Source organism: Ambystoma mexicanum, chromosome 10 (assembly GCF_040938575.1).
Source record: "Ambystoma mexicanum isolate Mex_15411 chromosome 10, UKY_AmexF1_1, whole genome shotgun sequence".
Taxonomy (NCBI): domain Eukaryota; kingdom Metazoa; phylum Chordata; class Amphibia; order Caudata; family Ambystomatidae; genus Ambystoma; species Ambystoma mexicanum.
The window spans coordinates 455,342,673-455,368,239 of NC_090932.1; the positions used below are offsets into that span (position 1 = coordinate 455,342,673).

The 25,567-nt window shown below is 51.2% G+C and overlaps 1 protein-coding gene across 5 annotated transcripts in view; it reads right to left on the reverse strand.

The window, feature by feature from the left end:
• The window catches only part of STAG1 (STAG1 cohesin complex component), a 2,120,576-nt gene that overhangs the window by 422,114 nt on the left and 1,672,895 nt on the right, over nt 1-25,567 (reverse strand). For all 5 annotated transcript variants that reach the window (XM_069618021.1, XM_069618024.1, XM_069618022.1 and 2 more), the window contains one exon: nt 24,660-24,752. In XM_069618021.1, the coding sequence (XP_069474122.1) occupies nt 24,660-24,752 (93 nt within the window). The remainder of the gene's footprint in view (nt 1-24,659; nt 24,753-25,567) is intronic.

Genomic DNA, 25,567 nt, shown 5'->3' on the forward strand with positions numbered 1-25,567 from the left:
GTGATGGCCACGAGGAAAGCTGTCTTCCATGACAGGAACTTCAAAGGCGCCGAATGCATAGGCTCGAATGGGGCCCCCATGAGCTTGGTCAGCACCACATTAAGCTCCCACGCGGGGGCAGGAGCCTTCACCGGCGGGAATGATCGGAATAGTCCCTTCATGAATTCTTTCACCAGGCGACGAGACCACAAGGACGCCCGTCCTGTCGTCCTGGTATATCGGGAGATTGCAGCCAGATGTATTTTGATGGAGGCGTGAGCCAGTCCAGCTTTGGCCAGCGACAGTAGGTACAGCAGTACTTGAGGGGACGTAATCCGAAAAGGGTTAATCTTCTGTGCACGGCACCAGGCAGAGAACCTCTTCCATTTATGTTCGTAGCACTTGAGAGTTGAGGACGCCCTGGCCTTTGCAAGAACCTCTCTGCAGTCGGCCGGGATGTCGTACCCTCCAAACTCTAATGCTGCAGGAGCCAGGCCTGCAAGTTCAGCGACTCCGGGTTGTGAAGAATGGCGCCTCCTTCTCTGGAGAGAAGGTCTGCGTCCGTCGGCAGCTTGACTGGTGGGGACGTTGACAAGTCCAGAAAGTCCGGGAACCAGATCTGTCTCGGCCACGCCGGTGCGACGAGGATCATCCTGCACCGGGACCTCTTGAGCTGGTTGATGAGCCGGAGCAGCAACGGCAGTGGAGGGAACGCATAAAGAAATAGGCCATCCCAGAGCAACGAGAAAGCATCGCCCATGCTCCTCGGCTGGGGGAACCTGCTGGCGAACCTACGGCACTTGGAATTAGTCGCCGTCGCGAAGAGATCGATTTGGGGTTCGCCCCATCGTCGGAAGAGTCAATCCACTTGATCCTGGCGTAGTTCCCACTCGTGGCACGAGCGCAGCTCCCTGCTGAGTGAGTCGGCGATCGTGTTTTTTATTCCTGCCAGATGAAGAGGCACCAGAAACATCCCTTGGGAGACGGCCCAATGCCACAGATCTTGCGCTTCCTTGGATAGGGCCGGGGACCTGGTTCCGCCCTGCTTCCGGATGTAGAACATCGTGGTGGTGTTGTCGGTGAAGATCCTCACCACCTTTCCCTTGAGGGACGCAAGAAAAGACCTGAGGGCCCAGAACACCGCGCAGAGCTCCAAGATGTTGATGTGGAGAGACTTCTTCTCCGGGAGCCAAAGGCCTCTCGTGTGAAGATCTCCGGAGTGTGCTCCCCAACCTCCTAGGGAGGCGTCTGTCGTCACTGTCACCTGGTGAGCTGGGGTCCGAAAGTCCGTGCCTGCCGACAGATGGGAGCGGGTACCCCTCCACCGGATCGCCTGACGGAACGTCTCGTTGAGGGATCCTGTCCTCAAAGCTGCCCGTCGACTGGATCCAGCGGGCGTCGAGGAACTCCTGTAAGGGTCTCATCCGAAGCCTGCAAAGGCGCACCAGATAAATGCAGGAGGACATCATCCTGAGGAGGGACTTGATAGATCTTACCCTGGCCATGTCCGTGGCCAGCAGACACTGCACCTTGCCCAGAATGGTCCTGGTCTTTTCCTCCGACGGCGAGGCCAGCTGAGCCACTGTGTCGAGCTTGGCTCCCAGAAACAGGGCGACTTGCGACGGAACCAGGTGGGATTTTGGAAAGTTGATGGAGAATCCCAGGTCCGTGAGCAGCTGGACGGTCTTCGCAGTGTGCTCCACGGCGAGCTCCCTTGTCCTTGCCCGGATGAGCCAGTCGTTCAGGTACGGGTAGACGTGGATCCCCTGTAGGCGCAGCCGCACCACCACCGGTACGAGGCACTTGGTGAACACCCTGGGTGCCGACTTCAATCCGAACGGGAGGGCCTTGAACTGGTAGTGCCGCCCTTGGACCACGTACCTGAGGATGGGGATGTGGAAGTACGCATCCTCCAAGTCCAACGACGACAGGAAATCGCCCTCCTCCAGCTGTCCCAGCACATGCTGGAGGGTGACCATACGGAACTTCTGTGCCTTGATGTACTTGTTCAGTCGTAGGTCTAGGATGGGGCGCCATCCTCCTGTCTTCTTTTTTACGAGGAAGTACCTTGAGTAAACTCCGGAGCCCCGAAGCCTCTTTGGAACGAGCTCAATGGCACCCTTCTTGAGCATTGCCCTTACTTCCAACAGTAGTTGAGGGATGTGATTTTCCTTCCTGGCCACGGGTGGAACGTGAGGGCACTTCTGAAACTCGAGGGCGTGCCCTTGGGCCAGGGCGTCCAGCAGCCAGCGGTCGGTGGAGATGGACTCTCACACGCGTACGAATCTCGCCAGCCGGCCTCCCACCGGGGTGCTTCGGCGGGGGCCCGACCCCACGGTCGGTTCAATCTTGTTTGGAGGCCGCCTTGCCTCCTTGACCTCCTTGTCGACGACGACGGGCACCACCTGACTTGCAGCGACCCGTGTAGGCTTCCTGAGATGAAGATCTTGGCGGTAAGTGGAGGAGCCACTGCCGGATCCCTTGGAGGCACCTTGTCTGCCTCCGGAGCTCCGAAAGGACGGCCGTCGTCGTTGGAGCACTCCCAGTGCTCAGGCAGTCTCCGTGTCTGTCTTGATGGCCTGAAGGGACTCATCAACCGCCTTCCCGAACAGGTTGTTCCCGTCGAAGGGCATGCCCAAAACCTTGGTTTTTACGTCCTGGCGGAAATCCGTGGCCTTGAGCCATCTTAGTCGTCTCAAGCAATCGCCTTTGCCCAACTGACGGAAACCGGTGTCGTCGATGTCAGTTGACACTGTGATGGCGTGGTCCGAAGCAATCCCCCCCTCCTGTAGGATTTCAAGGGCCTCAGCCCTTTTGGCGTCCGGAAGGAAGTCTAACAGAGGGGCGATTTTGAACCACAACTCCCTGACGTAGCGGGCTACGATAGCCAGGGCGGCGGCCGCCTTAATAGTCGTCACTGCAGATGAGATGATCCGTCGTCCCATCGTGTCCAACTTCCTGCCCCCCGCCGCCCGGCGGGGAAGTTGATGTCGAGGCCGATGCCCCCCCCCCCCGCTTTCTTCTTTGCCGTCGCCGAGACGACCGAATCCGGGGTAGGTTGTGAACAAAGGCACAAGGGGGCAGCGTCGGGGACCCGGTACTTCTTCTCGTACCGGTCCCTCTTTGCCGGCGCCGTGGCAGGGTTCTTGAGGAGGGCGAGCCCCTCATCCCAGATGTCATCAAGAAGCGGTACGGCGAGGACCGTCTTCCTTTTAGCCTTGCGCCGTTGGTAAAGGAACACTTCTTTCTTCTTTTCTTCTGGGCAGAGCTGAAAAAGCTCGGATGCCCTGGAAATCATGGCATGAAAGGATCCAATCTCGTCGGGCGGGGACGCCCGAGCAGGGGGTGACGGGGGACACGTCCCGTCGTCGCCTCCGTCGTCATCTGTACCTGTCGTAGCCATGTCCGTGCCTGTATCATCCCCGTGGGTAGTAGACCGGGGGAAGGCAGAGCAGGCCGCAGAGGTGGGAGAGGTGGCGTAGGATGCGTCGTCGTCCTCTTATGCGGTGGACTCTCCGAAGGTCCTGGCTCCGGTTCCCCCGTCGGGTCTGGCTCAGGTACCTCAGTCGGGGGAAGGGGCAACCTTGTCCTTATCTCCGAGCATAAGGACTGAATCACTGACAAAATGGCCGCCGAGGTGTCCTGTGGCGCCGGAAACTACGGGCGTGAGGGCTCTTGAGGAGCCTTGTCGGCGACACCGTCGCTCTCGTCGTCGCCCTCGTCGGGATCCCTCCCGATGGGTCTGTTGGGCCTCTTCCACGACTTCAATGAGCTCTTCTTCAGAGGTCGTGTCCGTATCCACGAGGGCCACTAGCCCCTCCCTCACCTTTTCCAACGAGGACTTCGTGGGGGTCTTCTCAATGGGCCTGAAAGACTACTCCCTCCGCGGTGGCAGGGAGACTCTGGGTCCTGAGGACGCCTCCACTTGTGTAGCCACCACAGGCTGAGCCAGGGCCGCGGCGACATCCTCAATCGAGGTCTTAGCAGGGTGAATTAAGGCCATCGTCACCTTCTGGACGCCTGGGGCCTTCACCTTGGGGGGAGGGTCCGAGCCTCGCTCCCCCTCTGCCGGAATCTTCGAGATCGACCGGGGCCTCTCCAGAAGCTTCGCCGGGTTCTCGGACTTCCTCTTACCCGAGCCAGAGCGTTGGCTCGTGGTTGATGGCGCCGGGGAGGATGCGCCCTGCCTGGCAGCCAAGGAGCCCGACCGTTCGGCGCTCCCGGTGCTCGCAGACTCGCAGTGCTTAGCCTTTTGTTGGGCCCCCGTCGCCGGGGCGCCCTCACAGGACTTAGAAGACCGCTCAGACTTCTTTTTCTTCTTCTCGCCCGACAGGCTCTTCCCTTCCAGCCAGCTGGCAAGACAGAGGTGGCGATCCTTCATGGTCCGCTCCGACATGTTCCCACAAAACGCGCAGTCCTTCTCCTTGTGCGTCTTGTCCTCTTGGAGACAGTAGAGGCACAACGAATGCTCGTCCTCCTTGAAAACATTCTGAAGCTGGCATCCAGGACAGGTCCTGAACAGCTTCCCGGGCGGCGAGCTTCTTTTCTCCTGGGCCATGTCCAGGGTAGGCCTCGGAACTTCTGTAATCCTCCAAAAGCATAACTCGACGAAATCTTCACCCTTGAGGGGCGTAGAAAACTCCGAAACGGATCCCCGTTGATCGGATGTAGAAACGGTGGAGCTTGAGGCTCTACTTAACCGAAAAATGAGAAAAATCTCCTGAAAAAGCGCAAAAACGCAGCAAAAGCTCGAGAGCTACAGCACGAGGACTCCCAACACTTGAACGTGCGGTAAAAATCTGAGGATGGCTGCCGGAGGCGGGGCTTAGGGAGAGGGCAGTCATTGGCTGCGGGCAGTATGACCCAGAGACCAGTGATTGGTTACTACTAAGAAAGACAGATCAGAAACGAAAGTGATACTGATTTTTTTCTATACCGAGGATTCCCGGCCTGACGGGGAATATTCATGAGCATGTGAATCCATGCCAGACCCCATGCTGGAGAACTTATAATTACTCCTATGTCCCGTCCCCTCCATACTGTATGGGCATCCAACCTGGTGCTGGCATCCGAGCACTAGTGTTTGCAAAAGGCCGATGGGGAAGCCCAAGTAGCCGCCTTGCTGATCGTTTGCCATGGGACGTGTCTCTGGAAAGCCACAGCTGTGGCCTTTGCTCCAATGGCGTGGGCGTGCATGTTTGCTGGCAAAGCCCTGTACTGCCCCTCATATGCCTCCTTGATGGCCATCACCATCTGACTTGCTATGGAAGCCTTGGACGCTTGACAGCCTGGTCTTGATCTGCCAACAGTGATGAACAAGGCATCTGATTTACGGAAGCTTTGTCCTGTCCAGATAAAATTTGAGGGCACGCCTGATATCCAGACAGTGCAATACCCTCTGAGCCTTATCCTTTGGATCCTCAAAGAATGTTGTGAGTACCATCTAATTGTTAAAGTGAAATGAGGAAACAACCTTGGGGAGAAGGGCAGGATGCGTCCTTAGCACCACCTTGTCCCGGTCAAATGTGGTATAGGGCTCTGAAGCCACCATGGCCTGAATTTCAGTGATCCGGCGTGCTCATGTAAGGCCAACCAGTACGACAGTCTTGATAGTAAGCAGCCTGATGTCAGTTGATGCCATAGGTTCAAAGGGTTTGTGTGCCAAGGCACCAGAACCACGTTAAAGTCCCAGACCAGATGTGGACGTTTGACAGGAGGATATAATCTGGTCAGACACGCCAAGTGCCTTTTAACCATTGGATTGGAGGAGATGTCGTCTCTGGAGTTCTCAAAGGCCCTTATGGCCGCCAGATATGTACGGCAGGTGGCACACCTGAGTGAGCCAGATGCTCAGAGAAAGAGAAAAATTGTCCAGTGAGCATGTGAGCGGAATCTCGTTTGTCTTAGCACAGTGACAGAACCTCGGCCACTTGCTCCTGTATTGACTCCTGGTGGAGTCGCTTCTTGCCCCTTGTATGACAGCCAGGTTGTCCTGTGACAAGTCTAGATGCTTCAGGGTGACCTGTTCAGGAACCTAACTGCCAGGGCTAACTTCTGCAGAGTAGGTTGGACCACCGTGCCTCCCCCACCCTGCCGGAAGAGTAAGTGGGCTGGACCCAACGGGAGTTGTACCAGAGGCTGATTCGACAGTAGGAGCTCCGAGAACCAAAGTCTTGCCTGCCACCATGGCGCTATCAAGATGAGTCGAAGGCTCTGTGACTCCCTGACTTTGCAGATCACCCTGTGAATCACCGGAGTGGGGGGAAAAGCGTATGCATTCATGTCGTTCCACAGAATTCTCAATGCGTCCTAGAGATCCCCTGCCTTGCCCCAGCCAGGAAGCGAACTGGTGGTATCTCCTGTTGCTCATGGTGGCGAATAGGTCTACCTGAGGGTGGTCCCACCTGTCTAAGATCCCCCTCAGGACCTCTGTTCAACTGCCAGTCGTAGTTGTCAATCCCCAGCCTGCTCAGCCTGTCCGCCTCCAAATTGGATTACCCCGGAAGGTGGACTGCTGACAAGTAACAGTTATTCGACAGTGCCCACTCCCAAATGTCGATGGACAGCCTGCAGAGCAGAGGGGACCTGGTACTCCCCTGCTTGTTGATGTAATGAAGTGGAGCCGTCTGTCTGGATGCAGACCGACATGCTGTGGACAATGGGAAGGAACTCTGAGAGCAAGCCAGATGGCCATCATCTCAAGCCAGTTGATGTGTTGCAACTGTTCCTGTCATGACCAAACTCCATGGACACTGGTTGTCCAGTGTAGCCCCCTCATCCCTCTAGGGACGTGTCTGTGGTAATGGTGATCTCCGGAAAAGGCTGCCTGAATGGCCTGGCTGCTAACAGGTTGGTCTATGCACTCCACCACACCAGGTCCTGGTGGATGTGCTGTGGTATGCGGACTAGAGCTGCCTGGGAGGCTGTCTTCCAATTACAAGAGGCTGAAAAATGTAGCTGCACCCTCCTCATTTTGAGTCTTGTGTTTGGCACAGCCAGGAGACAAGCCACCATTATTCTGAGTAGGTGCTGGTACCACCATGCTGAGATCACTGGTCTGCTGAGAAAATGCCTCATGGCATTCCTGATTGCTGTGATCTTGTCTGCCGAGGGGAAGATGCTCTCTGCCCTTGTATCCCAAATTAGCCCTAGGAATGTTAAGGACTGCGTGGGGAGTAACTGCTACTTCTTGAGTTTGATAGAGAACCCCAGATCGTATAGAATGTGCGTAAGTGCTGAAGCTGTGTGATGTACGGACTCTGGCGACTTTGCTCGGACGAGCCAGTTGCCGAGGTATGGATAAAGGTAGTGGACCCTCCGCCCTGTGTAGGGCTGCTACCGAGTTCATTAACCTTGTAAAGACCCTCAGGCCGAATTGAGGCCAAAAGGGAAGACCTTGTATTGAAAGTGAAAATCGATGATCCTGAACCTTAGTAAGGAACAATGGGGCTCCCAAATCGGGACGAACAGGTAAGCATCCTTCAGATCCAAGGAGTAACCATATTTAACTTTTGAAGGGGTAGGAAAAGTTTCAAGGAGGAAAGGCCTAGAACAACTCTTAGGCCAGCCTGGTTCTTTTTCTGTATGAAGAATATCCGGGAATAGAAGCCCATGCCTCGCTGTGAAGCTGGAACCTCCTCCACCGACTGACTCGCAATGAGCGAGCAGATTTCCGCCAGAAGAGCTGCCGTCCCACTCAGATGTGGGGAGGAAAGAGGAAATTGTGGTATTGGCAGACAGAAGTCTGTGGAAACTACAGAGAGGATCCAGGGGTCCACCAACCTTGCCTGCCAGGAATGGATGTGAAAGGTAAGAATGCACCCACCGGGACACATACGCAGACGAGCGTGTGGAACTAGAAGAGGCAGGATGCCATCATCGCCAACAGCCGCATGGCTTTCCATACGGTTATCTGACGACTGGCTACATACTGAAGGATCTGGAACATATTTTGAACCCTATGGTTGGAGGGGAAGACAAGCATGTCGTCTGTCCAGAATGGGGCTCCCAGAAATAGTTTTGACTTGGTTGAGAACAAGACATCTTTTTCTAGCTGGAGAACCGTAGGCCGGAAATTAAGGTCTAGTCTTTTGGGTGTTCTCCAGACACGCCTGGTGCAAGTCTCCAGTTATGAGCCATTCATTGAGATAAGGGTACACCGGAATGGACTGTCTGGGCAGATGAGCTGTCGTCACTGCCAGTACCTTGGTAAACACAACTTGGGCTGAGGCAATGGCAAAGGGGAGTACCTTGAACTGATAGTGTCCTTTCTTGAACATTAGGTACTTTTTGTGTGCTGGCAAAATATACTATATCTGAAGGACTTCTTTCAGGACGGAAACCCACTGCAGTTTGATGAGGCAAACAGAAATTTGGGGTAGGGGAGGCAGACAGGTACACCTATATCCAAGTTTGCCATTGGATAACACAAAGAAATCAAGAAAGCGGCCACCAGAGCACCGATAGGCCTGGAACTAACGCTACACGAAGGAGATGAGAAAGGAGCTGTCTCCAAATTATATACATTGCTGGACAGTGCACCAGAGAGCGACACATTCGCATATATGGACAAATGGGGAAAAGACATTGGCGACCCCATCACTGGGTAGGAGTGGGTGCAAATCTGGAAAAGAACAAAGATCCTCCAGATGCACTGCCATTAGAGAGACCACGCATTAGATCTGCTACAGGTGGTACTTGACCGCCCAGAGATTGCACACGATGAACTCCAGGTACCCGTCCATGTGCTGGAGAAACTGCGGGAGCAAAGAAGATTTATTCCACATGTGGTGGTCCTGCCCTAAAGCGACCATGTATTAGAAGGAAGTCCTGGGGCACATAAAAGAAATCACAGGGTAACAGCTGCCCATAGTGCTAAAGGTTATACTCTTGGGTACAACGGTTGAAGATATATATGCAGCTTCTGGCAACAATGCAACACTTATCACTCACTTGCTAATGGCAGCAAAGATGACCTTGGCACAAGCATGGAAAAACCCAGAAGGACCGATAACAGCATGGTGGTGGGTGAAAACATGGAACGTGATGGCTATGGAGAAGGTGGGGGCCCTGAGGGAGGGAAAATATCTGAAATTCCGGGCAATCTGGGATCCCTTCTTCGATTATGTCAGAGACAGAGAAGCATACTTCTTTAGACCAACAGTGTTGAAGGCGTTCCAAAACTGAACATTGATAAACTGAGCACGAAAGCCTTGGCCAAACACAGAAGCCATCTAACAGGATTATAATCCTCAACAGAAAGAATGGTCCATGCCAATGGGTAACCGGGAGGGGGGGTTGTTGGGGAAAGGTTGTTGAATAACTGTAGCTAAAGTTAAGTTAATGCAGAAAGCTTGTTTTAATTATTGCAAAACCAAAAGGTGACAGATGGGCCTATCATATAATGGGGGTTGAATTGCTTGACTTCTGGGCCAGAACAGTATTAATATCTGATGATTTTTGAATAAATAAAATTGGTTAAAAAAAATAAAAAAAAATATGAAAGAATGCATCTTTCATATCGAAGGTGGCCCTGTAATACCCTTGCTGAAGTAATCGAATAACCTCCTGCAGAGTTGTCGTCCTGAAATTTTGAGGTTTTACATACTTGTTCGCATGGCTAACACAGGAGCATGGTTCGATCCTTTTTGGGTACAAGGAAGTACATTGAATGAATACCCTGGTTGACCTGAAGAGCAGGGACGAGCGCGATCACTCCCTTTTGCAGCAGGGTCTGTACTTCTAGGTGGATGTGAAGATTTTCTGTAGATAGTCTTCTGCTCTTTGGCAGGTCGTATCAGGGAGGATGGAGAAACTATAGAATAGCCGCCGCTCACAGTCTTGAGCACACACAGGTCTGAGGTTATTCCATCCCATGCGTGGCTGAAGCATGTTAATCATCGTCCTACTGGAGAAGCATGGGAGGGGACCCGAATCATCGAGTCATTTGCTGGCAGGGGAGATTCTGGCTGCTGCATTTCTTACCCTACCTTTGCCACGCCAAAATTCCCTTTTTTGAGGGGTCTAGAAGGTGAAAGATTTTCCCTGGCCGGAATACCGGGAAGATCTACCAGTCCCATAGGCACCCTGAGTTGAGCGGGGAAAAGACTGCCCGCGAAAGGACCGGCGGGTATTGAAGAACTCTCGTTGTACATATGGCTTGGCCGAGATCTGATTAAGAGACTTTAATGTCTTGTGCACCTTCTTCGCAGTCTCATGAGCGTCATCCATCGCTTTGCCGAAGAGGGCAGAGTCCTCGATATGTTTAATGAGCAAGGCATGGGTTTCAGGCTTAAACCGGGAATTAAGCCATGCATGATGTTTCAAGACTGCCTTTTGGAAACACTGAGTCAAGTGTGTTCTTCAACAGGGACGTCATTTCACCAAAATGCCAAGGGTAGCGGAAGTGACATCACACGACCCTTGACCCCCTAATGACATCACAGGAAGTGATGTCATTTGACCCCACAACGAAGTGATATCGTGGGAAATCGATGGAACACAACCTTTCACCAGTTGCCAAAACAGGAAGTGGCATCACATAGCATTGTATACTATGAAAAGAACAAGCTACTTTCTTACCTAGTAACGTTCTTTCGATGGGATGGTCCGACGACGTATTCCATATCTATGACATGTAATCACCACAGCTGTGCTGCTTCGGAAACTTTTTTCGGTGTCTGCGTCCTGCGTCGATGACGTTGATGCGCCGTCGAGGACCTCGTCCGACGTCATCCGATGTGATAAGTAGGACGCACGACGCCCGTAGCCTCAGTTGTAGTTTTTTCCCCCAGAACGTGTGACATTAGTCAACTGCCAGTCAGACGCAAAGCCTTGCGGAACGTAAGCTGCAATCGCAAAACAAATTCTGCAGCGGGGAAGGCAGGGTGGGAGCGATATGGAATACGTCGGACCATCCATTCGAAAGAACGTTACCAGGTAAGAAAGTAACTTGTTCTTAGAGGGGATTGGGTCCTCCGACATATTCCATATCTATGACAGACTCCCAAAGCAGTACCAGAGCAAGGAGGAGGGAAAGAATTTAGAATCAAAATTTAGAATAGCCAATCAAATAGCAGAGCAAAGGACCGCCTTGGCAAAGGCCAGATCCTGTCCTCGGATGGAATCGAGGGAATAGTGACGTACAAATGTATGTACTGAAGCCCAGGTGGCTGCATCACAGATGTTGCGAATAGGAACCACCTCTGCAGGGCAGTAGATGCAGCCATACCCCTGGTAGAATGGGCCCGCAAGCCAGCCAGTAGGTCCTTACCCGCCAAGCGGTAACACTCCGAGATGGCCAAAATAATCCAGCGAGACAGTCTGTTTCGTCACAGCTTGCCCCAAACGCTTTCCATCGTAACCAATAAAGAGTTGATCATCCACTCTGACCCGGGACATGCGTGAAACATAAAAGCTTAAAGCTCTCCTAGGATCAAGCCTATGGAGCCTCTCCTCTTCCTTACCAGGATGCGGAGGATAGAATGCCGGAAGAACAACCTTCTGGGCGATTTGAAATTCCGTCACTACCTTCGGAAGAAAAGAAGGCCAAACTCTAAGGACAACCCTGTCCTTGTGAAATACAGTGAAAGGTGGCTTAACTGAAAGTGCCTGTAACTCACTCACTCTGCGAGCGGAAGTAACCACAACTAAAAACACAGTTTTCAGAGTTAACAGCCTCAAAGGGCAAGAATGTAAAGACTCAAACGGAGCACCCATAAGAAACTTAACAAGGTTTAAATCCCAACCGGGCACCAGGAAAGGAGACGGAGGGAACACATTAGTGAGCCCTTTCAGAAACTGTGAAATTAAAGGGATTTTAAAGTAAGAACACTCTTCAGACGAGCGCTTAAAGATGGACAGCGCCGCCAGGTAACCTTTAATGGTACCCACTTGCAAGCCCCTGTGGGCCAAAGAAAGCAAAAAGGACAGAACCATGGGGATGTCACATGCAAAAGGATCCACATTCTGAACTCTGCACCAGTCGCAGAACTTACGCCAACAGCAACGGTACAGAGACTTTGTTGCTGGCCTTCGGGCCGAAAGCAACACCTCCATCACGTCTTCAGGGAGGTCCCAATCCTTATACCTCAACCTTTCAGAAGCCAAGCGTGAAAGTTGAGGGATCTGACCTCTGGATGGAGAGCCTGACCACCCCCCTCCCGTGAGAGCAGATCGTCTCGGTAGGGAAGACGACGTGGAGGGCAGATGGACAAGTCGAGAAGGTCCGGGTACCACGTCCTCCGAGCCCACGCCGGAGCAATGAGGATCATCCGGGAACCGAACTTCCGTAACCTCTGCAGCACTTGCGGGGTGACGGGGACTGGAGGAAACGCATACAACAGCAGGAATGACCACTCCACCACGAACGCGTCTCCTAAGGCTCCTTTTGGAGGAAATTCCCACGAGCAAAACCTTTCGCACTTCCGGTTGACACTGGAGGCGAAGAGATCCACTTGAGGGGTCCCCCAAAGGGCGAAGATCTCCAGGAGAATCTCCTGAGCCAACTCCCACTCGTGAGAGATCGCGCTCTGCCTGCTCAGAGCGTCCGCCGTCACGTTTTCGTCTCCGGCCAGATGAACTGCCGAGATCGAAACTTCCTGGTGGATGGCCCAGAACTCGAGCTGCATCGCCTCCCTGCACAGAGGAAGTGACCCTGCCCCCCCCTTTTTGTTGAGGTAGTGCATGGCCACCGTGTTGTCCGTCAGGATCAGTACACTCTTTCCTCGCACAGTCGGCAGAAAAGCCTTCAGGGCTAGCCTGACGGCCCTCAGCTCCAACAGATTGATATGGAGTCTGGATTCCGACGGAGACAAACGACCGCTGACTGTCAGCCCGTTGGCATGAGCTCCCCATCCCGTGAGGGATGCATCCGTCACAATAGTCACCTCCGGCCAGGGAAGCCAAAATGGAGCCCCCTTCATCAAGTCCAGACAGAAGGTCCCGGGCGACCGAGGGCGGCACCTGAACCGGGTCCGACATCCTGCCGGAGGACTGCGACCATTGCGTCTTGAGTGCCCACTGCAAAGATCTCATCCGCAGGCGAGCCTCTGGCACCAGAAGAATGCAGGATGCCAGGAGGCCGAGCAACCTCAAGAACTAACGCTGGGAGCGTCTGGGCATGCTGAAACTTGTGCACCATCTGCTGAATGTGAAGAGCCCTCACCTGGGGAAGAAAACACTGCCCCAGGGAAGTGTTGAGTACTGCTCCCATGTACTGGAGCCGCTGTGTTGCCGTCAAATGGGACTTCTTTAAATTGAGGGAGAAGCCCAGCCTGTGAAGGGAGTGGCAGGCGACGGACAGATGATCCAGGACTTGCTCGGGAGAGCTCCTCCTGATCAACCAATCGTCCAGGTAGGGGTAGACGTGAATCCCCCCTTGCCTGAGATGCGCTGCCACCACCACCATGAGCTTGGTGAAAACCCTCGGGGCGGAGGTCAATCCGAACGGCAGGACCCGAAACTGAAAGTGCGAGTCGCCAACCGCGAACCTCAGGTACTTCTTGTGCTTGGGATGGATCGGTACATGGAAGTAAGCATCCTTGAGGTCGAGTGACACCAACCAGTCCTGAAGCTGAAGGGCCTGGAGGACTTGAGAGAGAGTAACCATCTTGAACTTGTCCTTCCTGAGGAGTTTGTTAAAACCGCGCAAGTCCATGATGGGTCTCAATCCCCCGTCTTTCTTCGAAATCAAAAAAATAAGGGGAATACCATCCCTTGTTCCTCTCCGCTACAGGCACCAGTTCTATGGCGCCTTTCTCCTGCATGGCTTGAATTTCCTGCGCAAGGAGCGGATCCGGACTCTGCAAAGAGAGGTTCCCCGGTGGATTGTCACGAGGCCTGTGCCGAAAGGGAAGACAGTAGCCGTGGGTTATGATCTCCAGAACCCACACATCTGAAGTAATGGCTTGCCACTCTACAAGATGCTGCGCCAGATTTCCCCCAACCGGCGAACCATGGGACATGGTCTCATGACTGAGTGGGAGCGGCTGCAGCGTTACCTGAGGGCAAAGAGGCAACTGCCCGAGCGGCCTTGGCACCACGGGTACCCTGTCGTCCACCTCTGGTACCCCTGCGCTGGCCTCTTTGACTGCCAGCTCCTCTCGCTTTACTGAAGGACGAGTAATAGCGAAAGGAACCACCCCTCCACTGCTGTCCCCTAGGACGAAAAGGCGGAGGTTGGCGAACTGCAGCGCCCAACGACTTTGCTGCAGCTTTTGAGGTCTGCAACCTCTCAAGGCTCTCGTCAGCCTTGCTGCCAAAAAGGTGTTCACCGTCCAAGGGCATGTTGAGGAGCCGGGACTGCACATCAGGAGCAAACCCCGACTTCCGCAACCACGCAAACCTGCGTATCACGGTGCTCGCCGCCATGGACCTACTGACGCATTCAGCTAAGTCCAAATCCGACTGAACGGACTCGCACATGGCATCCTTACCATCCTGGACCATAGCAAGGAAACCATCCCGTTCATCCCCTTCGGGAATATGTTCAGCCGCTAACGCAACACAGTTCCACAGAGTGTGTGTGAAACGAGACAAGGCACAAATGGAGTTGGCCGCCTGAAGCGCCATACCACCAGAAGAAAACACTTTCTTCGCCCAGCCATCAAAACGTTTGTTGTCCCTATCAGGAGGGATGGTAGGGTACGACGCCTGCTTTGCCGTGGCCGTGGCCGCCTGCACCACCAAACTCTCCGGAGTGGGGTGCCTGGTCAAGTAGCAGGGGTCGCTACTGGCTGGACGCTATTTTCGCGACAAGGATCTGCCCACCGCCGGGAGACTCTCCGGAGCAGTCCAAGCCGCCGCCACCCTTCTCTGTAAAGCCATATGGAACGGCAGTACCGGGTCAGTTGGGGGACCAACATCAAGGATGTCCGTTAGATCATCCTGCACAAACTCCCCTGGGGGAGCAGACCATCCCAAGTACTCAGAAACCCTAGCCATAAGGCGCCGGTACGAGGAATCGGCATGAGAGCCAGGCTCAGGCCTATAAAACTCCACCTCCGGAGAGGTGTCCAGTCCACTGGCATCATGCAGTGACTGCCTCAAATCGTCGAACTGACTATGGCCCGAGACAATTTCATCTGGAACCTGACTAGGAACCAGGCCATCAGAATCCTCATCCGCCTCTGAAATATATTCCAAGTGGCGAAAAGAAGGCACCCGAGAGTGCTTGCTCTTAACCAGAGCCTTCCTAGGGGGTTCCCCTATGCCACGGGGTACCTCCGACACGAAAGGCGTCGAGCGAATTGGCGCTGGCGTCGAGAGAACAGGCATTGGCGCCGAGAGGATCAGCGTCGACGAAATCGGCGTCGGCGTCAGATGCAGCGCCGCCAGCATCGGCGGCGTCGACACAGCCCTCGAAGCCGGAGCCTCGAGCGTGTCCTTCGACGACCTGAGCGTCTACGGCTTCGACGACTTCCTCGGAGCCGGAGCATCGAGAAAGCCTGTCGACGCCTCAGACGTCGATGTCTTCCTCGAAGACCTCACAGGCGCACACGGTCTCGAACGCGTTGAGGACCGGGACCTGGAACGGGTACGTCGAGAACGAGTCTCCTTGTCCGAACGGGACCTCTCCCGTGACTCGTGCCGACCACTCTTGCGAGCGGTGTCTCTCGACCTCTCACGACCGACCCCACGCGGGGGCGCGGACGGCTTAGTACCCCGCGACTCAAGAATCGCCAGCATTTTCTTCCCGAATGAAGCCCATTCCTCTGGCGTCGCACGGCTGGTGGGGTAAGCGACGTGCCGGGCAGAGTCCTCCGAAGAGGACCTGGAAGACGACCGGTGTCGGCGCTTCCGAGAATGCCTCGAAGAGGCTGAGGAGTGGCGAGACCGACTCCTAGAAGGAGACCCACGAGACTTCCGACGATGACGCGGAGAGTCACCCCTCGAATCATCCGTCGAAAGGCCCGCAGACATTAACTTCCGGGGCTTGGACACCCGACCTACCGACAACAACTTCTTATGTTCGCGTAAGGCTTTGGACGTGAGCGACTGGCAGTCGATACAGTCATCCGTGTCGTGGGCCTCCCCGAGGCACCAGAGGCAGGCGTTGTGCGAGTCCGTCACCGACATCTTGGACCCACACTCCCCGCACTTCTTGAAGCCCGGACGCGGGGTCGAAGACTAAGTAGAAGACATCTTCACACGAAGGATTTTCACAAAAACAAACAGGTTCGAAGAACCGAGAAGAACAGAACTCCAAAGAGTCGAGGCGTTAACCGAGATTCACGAAGCAACACGTTCGCGGAAAAAACGGAACAGAGGCTACGGGCGTTGTGCGTCCTACTTATCACATCGGATGACGTCGGAGGAGGTCCTCGACGACGGCGCACCGACGTCATCGACGCAGGCGCCGAAAAAAGTTTCCAAAGCAGCACAGCTGTGGTGATTACATGTCAGATATGGAATACGTCGGAGGACCCAATCCCCTCGAAATATGGTTACGATATCACAATAATGTGATGTATACATTTCATACAAGAATGTATCGCCATATGTATCGTTATCAGTGTGTATAGGCCCATATAACCAAATTACTGCGAATGCAAGCAGAGGTGCACGACCTAATGATATGTTGTTATATAGCACTTACGCTTAAGCGCTTTATATAGAAAAAAATATGCACCCAATATCACCCAACCTGTGTTGGTACTCATTTATCAACCTCAGAAAGATGAAAGGCTGAGTTGAGGCGTTTAAGAACAGACTAAATCAGCGACTCACCCCCTGAAGTGTGCCTGAAATAAACCCTTAATGAGTCTAGCAATTATGGTATAGAATTCCAGAAAGACATTATTTGGTACTCCTATTCTTTCTTGTTTAGGGTCAGTGCTGAAAGTGTTAGACTTGTGGCACTCCTGTTCTTTTTTAAGGGGCTTGAAAAGAAAGCCAGCCGCCCCAGAAGTAAAGAGCCACATGGTAAAAAATCCTTTTTTAGGTCGCAAGGGAGACCTCAGAGGTCACAGTTACCACCTCTGGCGACCCCTAAATGATGTCCCTGTTCTTCAATATATTGTGTAACTTGAAGTCCTTTGTGGACCACTGTAAGTGGCTGTGACCTTGAAGGCTTCCTGTACTGTCTGCAAAGCCTCGTGCATCAGTCCCCATGGACATGCTAAAGCTAGCAAGGGGAGTAGTATTGTTAGTGACATCTGTTGTAGGCAGAGGAAGAAGTGACGAGTTTGCCAAGGGCGTAAAGTTTCTTGCAGTCTACCGGGGGAGGGGCGATTCAGACCAAGACAGGGGAACCTCTGCACGTTTTCTAGCCAGGCTAACGACTAGAGAGTCCGGGATGGAATGTCCCCGGATACAGAGTGGACCAGAAGAAGAAGAGCAAAACATCTTCTCCACCAGTGGATTAACCGTCCGAGTAAGGGAGTATAAGCATGGAGGGGGAAACGCACTTCAATAGAAGTAACAAGATAGCTTGGCTGACAGGAACTTTTTCCTTGAGGATATCCTCAAAGTCAGAATCAGGTTCCGCCTCCTGGGTGAATTTTAAAACGGTCTGCTGATTTCCTAAGGATAAGTGTTATCAATGGGGGAAGACTCCATTGGTTGAGATTCAGGAGGAGCATCCCAAAATATATGGTCAGGCACTGCTTCATGAGCAGGGATAGTGGGCCAATTTCCCTGGTCATCTGCAGGGGTCCAAGCATCTGGGTCGTGAGAAATCGTGTCTTGGAAGCCATCATCCTGATCTGGGACGTAGTAGAAGTCATCGTCCCGATCATCTTGAAAAAGGTTTTCAGGAGGATCAGGTAACCGTTGCATATTAGAGGAGCGACCCTCCGGAGAGTGAGGCCTAGGAGACTTTGCATGTCTAGGTCCTTCATCAAGGGCACAGGACCACTTGAGGTCATCAAGCTTCCCTGAAAAAATGTATACATTCTGACACTTTGTTCAGACAGTATTCAAATCTCTCTAGTCCAGACAGGGAAAGGAATCCTCTGAAAGAGGGAAAGCACTGTCAGATGGAGCAGGGCCTGTGGGCACTTATAGTGCCTGGGACAATGGAGAGAAAGCCTGGACGTTAAGATTTATTTCTGAACTCTGACCTGGTGGGCAGAGGTTCAAAGGGCCAGCTTTGTTTCCTGGAACAGGGTAACCTTCTGGACGAGCCAGACCAATCAAGGTAGCATTGGCGGCGGTCAAGACTAGGTTTTGGGAGGTGTAAGGGTGATTGAAAGTCCACAATGAGCACACAACAAACGCCACCACAAATTACTCAGTCAGGTGTATTTATCAAAAATACATATACTAAAGGCTTTTAAGTCAAACAAGATGAAACCACAGTAATATTAACACTTCTAACAACCTTATACTAGCGAACATATATACAGTAACTGTTGTCCTAAAGCAATATTTAAATAAGTAGGGATCCGCAACCTGTAAGAAAAGGGTCAGACAGTGCAAATATACTTAAGGCAATTCTTCAGCAACCCAAACCCAAACAAATAGGCAGACCATCCCTACGAAGTGCGGAGCATTGTGCTCAAAAGTACGATTGTGCGTTAAAGTACAAAACGTGTATCTTCAAGGGGCTGTATTGTCTCAGGAATTCTATTCGAGGAGGGTCTCCACAAGAGGGCAGAGCGATTTCTAGGAATCGGGAATAGGATGGTAGCACAGGCTACCCTAACAAAGGTCAGTGGCCCTTGGGGGACACTTGTGTGTAAAAGTCTATGGATGCGCCAGGGGCCATCGAGAAGTGTTTCAAGTTCTCACCGACCCACGACGCACTCTGGAACAAATTTCGCCAGTCAAGTCCAGTTCGCTCACAGGTTCAAGTCCCGGGACCTCTGTCCGTGGCGGGACAGTGGCCTTTTCTCAGCTTCTGGGGAAGGGATCGGGCCAGTTCCACTGTAGCTTGTCTTGGGTCACAGTATCAAGGCACCCACAAAGATAGTCACCACAGCGGGGCGACACGGGTACAGCATAGGCTCAGGCAGACTCTCCTAATTCCAGACCCAAGAAGTCTAGGTGTACTGAAGTCGGCGGGAGTTTGCCTTCTACCAAGAGCTTACAGTTCCCAAAGTCTGAAGTCAAAACTCGAGACGGGCAGCAGTTCCAAAGCAAAGATTCTGTACGAGCTGGTCAGTTCACTGGGCAGTGCTGGAACACTTCTGAAGAGGCTTGATTGCAGGTTAAGCAGGAGGTGCTGACAGTAGTTTGTGTTAGGGAGAATTCTCTTATAAGGCTAATTTCCCAAACCTAGTGAGTCCCCCAGCAGCTTTGCTGGATTTTTGGGGTTTATTTTTTTCTCCTGCTAAGAGTGAGACTCTTTTCACCCCACTCTTAGGCATCATTTGAGGTATGTCTGACGTTTTGTGTGCTTATGGGCTATGGGGTCTTTTACTCCATAGGGGTATCATCTGTTTTTCATGTGTGTTACACAGCACCCTCAGTGCAGTAACACAGGGGTGTCATAGTGACCCCCAAACAGACTCCATACCCTGGTACTGACTACTGTCTCCCAGGGCACGTAAAGTCACCATTGACTTTACTAGTCCTAAATTGTGAACAGAACCAGTACAAACCATCATATTGTGGAATGGGTTAATTATATTGCCCCTGGGTCGGTTTTCAAGGGGGCACTGTCCAGTCCTCCCTTGTCGAGTTTCTGGCTGGTGGCAATGGTTACCACGCAAAATATTCCACCGGAATATTTCCTATGGGATTTTCCCATTGATTTTAAACGCACCACTTTTTGGTGCAATGTTAAAAGGTACCGCCGGTTTATTTATTTAATATCAAATCAACGGTTGGGTCTTTTTGCCAGAACTCTTTTCTAAAATGGCGTTCGTGTCCGTCTCTGTAACTCTGACTAAGGTCGAGCCCTTTGTTGCACTTTTTGGCGGGCTTCTCCACAGAAGCCCTCCAAATGGTGCCACTCTGTCTGGGTTCCACAGGATGTGTGAGGAGGGGAATTGGCACCCTGGACTGCGTTGCCTTAGCAACTCAAGTTGCACTCTGTTCTGATTGGGACAGTGATGAGCCGCCCAGCTCACCACTTAGCATGTTTGAGTGACAGCTAGGCTGTTGAATGGGGGTTTTTCTGCATAAAAGCAGGGCCTTTGGGACTGGAACTTCAGTCTCCACAGGACCCAAGAATCCGAAGAGGGAAGAAGCTGAGCCATCTGCAATGACGACGCCACCGGTGAAGCCCTGCTGCAACTACCTCACCACTTTCCTGACGACAAGAGATCTTCTGCTGGACGAGTCTTCTTCCTCTGAGCTGGTGGGACCATCCAGTTGGCCCTTTTCGCCTTCCAAAGACATCTCTTGGTCGAATCGCCCGTGCCAAGGACCCCGGCGGCCGGATAGCCAAGCTTCACCACTTTGACCGGGAATAAAAGGACCGCTCCTTTTATTGACTAACTCTGCGGCTGGTTTCATCCCTGTGCAGTGCAACGACTCCACGTTTTCTCCTAGACAAGATCCTCTCTTACCCTGGTCGAAACAACGAACTGCAACCACTGCCAGGAACAACTGGCACCGCTGGAGCTTCCTCTCTGTTTAAGGTACTGTGTCCTGCCTGGCCTCCCTTTCTTCGGTTTGCCCAAGATGACCCTTAAATCCTTGGCTTGCCAACTGGGTTGGCCCCAGACCTAACTTTACCATCTTCAATCGCCCCAACCTCTTTTGAACATTCTGCAAAGACTTTTAGTGCAATTTTAAACCGTGTGATCCTGGGCACATTTCGTTTTGCTCCCTTTTAAGTGGGCCCGGCCTACGAACTTTGGCTCTACAGTCTATACTGCATTTATTCCCTTGCTGAGAATTCCTAAAAGTGTTGGGACCTGTTTTATTTTTATGCTCTGCCTTTTTCTCTCCCTTTAACTGAACTATTGGAGCGCCATCAGGTTATGCGCTCACATCTGTTTAACAAATCGTGGTGTTCTAATTCTGACTTGTCTAATAGTTATTAAGGGAGGTGTGTATACTTTACCTGACTCCGTTTTTAACTTGCTTTTGATTTGAAGTGCTAGTATATTGCCTAAAGTGTGGTTTAAATAAATAATTATTTACTTTTTATACAAAGCTCTGGTCAGTGTTTGTTTGCTCTACTGTGGTTTTAGCCCTATTGTGTATACTCTATATACTGTCCTACTCTTCTTGAGAGAAGTCTGACTGCTCAGCCACAGCTACCGGGTAAATCTGGGTGGTGCAGACTGCTACCAGTTGGGTTTACTGCTTACTCCTGTAATCTTAAACTTTTTGCAGTGTTCCCCAAGGGAACTGCACAGGATTCTGCCTAACAGTTGGTCCTACTACTCAAACAGGTCGAAGCGCCCTTGCAAGCCTTCTATGATTGATGAGAAACAGGGGCTCCGACGGGACAACAGCTGGATCAGGGTGCCAAACCTTCCAGCGGGTCACCAGCAGTTCCACGGTTCTGTTTCATCGGTTCAAGATACTTTGCTCCTTTACTAAGTTTAGTGAGTACTCAGAAGATCGACCTGGAATGGGTGCAGAGTGCCTTCTCTTATCCAAAGTTTGCTTTGCGCCAAAACGAAGGGCAACCAATGGGAGATCTGCTTTTTCGACAAGTCTGTTGAAAGAGGCTGAGGGGTTGTGTGTTTGGCCTTTGAAAGAGAATGTGGGCCCCTGTGAGGGTGCGATTTCCCCATCGCACTAACAGAGTCATGCTTAGCTTTGCTGGGGACGGACACAGGCAGTCAGACTCCACAATAATATCTTCAGACTCCAAAACGGAGACCTGGCTGCTTGAGGAATCTGAGGCGCCGGCGGGAGTGTGACTCTCGGCCTGCATTGCGCAGGTCGCCCACGGATCTGTGCACCTGTCTTTGACCATTTTATGCCTGAAAAGTTTACAGTCCCTGCAAACGCTGCTCATTGTGGTCACTAGGCAGACAACGGTTACACTCCCTGTGAGTGTCTTCCACTGAAACTTTGTTACAGGAAGGGCAATATTTAAAAGGAGTTCTCTCTCTGGTAGAGTGGAAAAGCAGCAAGACGAGAAAAGGAAGAGGAGGGGGGAAATTAAAGAAAAGGCACTCTGGAGAAGTGTCTATGAAAAACAGCACTCTGCCTACTATAAGGCCAAAGCTGACAACAGCTGTCGAGCCGTTGGAGGCAGCAAATGCTCACAGGACAGCAAAACAGGAACAGATGTCAAAGAGGTTTGTCAAACCGTTGCGGAAGAAGTCAGTCTATGTATGCATCAAAGACGAACGAAACAGCAATAATTCTCGTAATACAAGACAAGCTCTGCATAAAGCGACCAACAAGAATTGCAGAAAAAAAAACAATCTGGCAGGGAGCTTGACGCTTGAAAGATCTTGGGTACACTACATGTCACATTAATCAACCCAGGAAAGGCAGAAATCATGATCATATCCAAAGACCAAGAGAACGAAACCCCCATCCCGTGGCCAACGGAAATGAAAACTGCACCATCACCGGGTAATAAAAAATCTGGTAGTCCTGATGGACAACACCCTAACCTTAGAACCACAAATAAATGCAACAGTCGAGAAATTCTTTTTCCTCCACCATACAGCAAGAAGAATCCTACCTTTCCTCTCCTTCATGCACAAAAACACTATCGTCGCCCTCATCATGTCAAGAATCGACTATGCAAACAGCCTCTACCTCGGAATACCAGAATACCTCCTGAAGAAACTACAACGGATCCAAAATACAGCAGCCAGACTACTCCACAAACTATCAAGAAGAGAACCCATCACTCCTGCTATAAAAACACTACACTGGCTCCCAGTAAAACATTGCATCACCTTCAAAACAATGTGCATAACACAGAGGGCAATCAGCAGACAAGGAGCAGACAAGGAGCAGAATTCTAACAAAAGAAAATCATCTACAAGCCAACAAGACTCCTCAGGTCAAGCAACGAATTCCACCTGGAACCAAAACCATACTTCGAGAAAAAACTTGGGAGGCACCTCCTTCTACCACTTAGCTGCAAAAACCTGGAACATCCCAAAAGAAATAAGAAACACCAAAGATCACCTACAATTTAGGAAATTACTAAAAACCTGGCTCTTCAACGCCACAAACTGAAAACTGAAACAGAAAGGAAAGGGGATGACTAGACTAGACATGGACAACTCCCAGAACAGACAGGGAAGCTCCCACGTGACCCGGACAAGTGATGCCGGGTAGAGTGCAACACAGGCGACACCCATGGAGACAGAGTCAACAACCCCACCCTAATCCCACCCAACAACCGCACTCGCCCCTTAGTTGTCACCAGGTACCACACAGTTGTGGAATTGTCGGGATATTGGCAATCACCACAATAGCTGAGCTGTGGACATTGGCAGGTGCACTGGCTGTATGAGTGGGAAGAGAAGATAGGTAGGGCTGCGAGGCAGGCTGGGGGAGGAGGGACCAGATGTGAAAGGGACCTTGAAGGCCGGACGGACCCAGATCAGGACAGAGGCACAGGGGTGCTCCCGAAACCCATCTGGGGAGATTACAGAAGCCCACCGCCTCAAGTCAGGATAGAGATGCCAACTAACCAACTGCACTAACAATTTACCCCTCTGCATACATCTCTCAAACTCCAAACCAAACACAACCACAAACCTACAGCACAACAAACCACACAAACTTCACTACATGGCAACAACAAAACAAAAACACAGACTCGCACAACAGTACACAACGACTACCGGCCGCAAACACCCCAGGCCCAGCCAAAGGACCAACTGGGCTGGGGCCGCCAACAGCACATCACTGCTCTCTTGCACTTTTCCAGCTCCCTCCCATTAACCCCCTCCCCTTCCTCCTTCAGAGCCGCAAGAGCACCAGGGGACCACTCCAGTGGTGATAGTGCACGGTACAAATGTCCTTTAACATTAACATTAGGAATAGTGTTGCAGTCCCGCCCATTTCAAAGTCCCTTTCGATCTTTGAAAAAAAGGATGCAATGATCCGTGATTACGCCTAGATGTCTGACTATATGCACAGCATGTGATTCTATAAGCAGATTCACACGAATTAGAAAGAACAACCAAATACCAACCTATATCCATTACTCCACTTGAAAACATCCTATACAACCTGCTTGGGAAAAATCAGCAAAACAAATTGGAGGATGCAGTCCTGTGTTTTTGATGCAGATGGCGGATGACTCATTGGAGTCCATGAATAGGAGTGAAAAACCAGGCAGACCAAGAAACTGGCACAGAAAGACTCCAAGGAGACCTGAAAACAGCTATGTGCAAGCTGAGCCTGTGATGGTGGGCAAACTCAACCAAATTTGTTACACGAAGAGAAAGAAATACAGAAACTAAGATGAGTTGGGCACAATGGCCGTTGTGATTACATCTTTCAGTTTAGAAAGCAGCTGCTTGCACTTGGCAAAAATGTCATTTATCAAACATTACCGTACTGGCTATTGCATTAAGTGATTTGAGGGCGTGTCAATAAAAGTGCAAAAGGCAAAGACAGTGCAGTGTGTAAAGTGATGGCGATTCAGAATTATGCAAAGTCAAAACAAGAGAGTCTGGTAGATTTTAGATAGAATATATTTGGTGCAGTAACTTCTGATACAAGAGATGGAATTTGTCAGATTAAACTGGAAATCAGAGGCATAGCAAATCAAACATGTTAACAGCGAGTTGCAAGTCATACGTGCATTGGACATATAAAAACAAAGGAAAACTAACCCATAATATTCGTACCTGTTCCTTTACAGGAGTATTGACATTAGAGAGACACTGCTGACAGACTGCTAGGAATGACTTGACAGTTTTCCTCAACGTCAATAAATCCTCCTGTAATTAAAATATGGTGACGAAAGTTAGAAATCCTACTAGAAGGAATCTATAGAGCAAAACTAAAACAAAAAAACTCCAAATCAACAGTGAAAAGAATTTACTGATAAAATGCAAATACACCCTTTAAAACAAACCTGGACAAATGCTAACCTGAAGGTTCTTCACTTCAGTTGCTTAAGAACAGCCTCCTAAAATATATTTTAAGCTTTACAACTTATTGTTTTGAGAACTATTAAACCAGATAGAAAACAAATCCAGCCAGAAACTACGGTTCAGTTCCTGAGGCCAAAAATGTACTTTTATTCACAAAAAGACCATAACTCAATCTTCTGGTGCATCCTCTCACACCACGACCCCGGACCATGCCTCACGGGATCTTACATGCTCTTTCAAAACAGTTGTACACATTTTGTATCACATCCGTGGAAACCATGTCGGTCCTGTGGATGCAAGATTGCTGGTACTTCAAATGTTCTTACCCAAACCCACCTTTCTAAAAACCGGATCAGGAAGATACCCACAGATTTCAGACAGCTAATTAAAAGAAATTATTTTCATATTAGCAAACCAATGCATGCCTTTCAATACAAAATTGTGGCTCTGCAAATGTAGCTGCCAAAATAAGTATTTCACCAAATGTAAATAAAGCCCTCAAGATGGCCCATATGTCAGCTCCTTGAGAAAGTAGGTTGCAAATCCATCATTTTTGCCTGCAGATGAGCAAAAATTCCCTATGGGAGTTAGGGGAAAACGCATCTTTTACGGACCCCATCTCACAAAACATTCCAAAAAAATCCTGAGGGGCATGTATA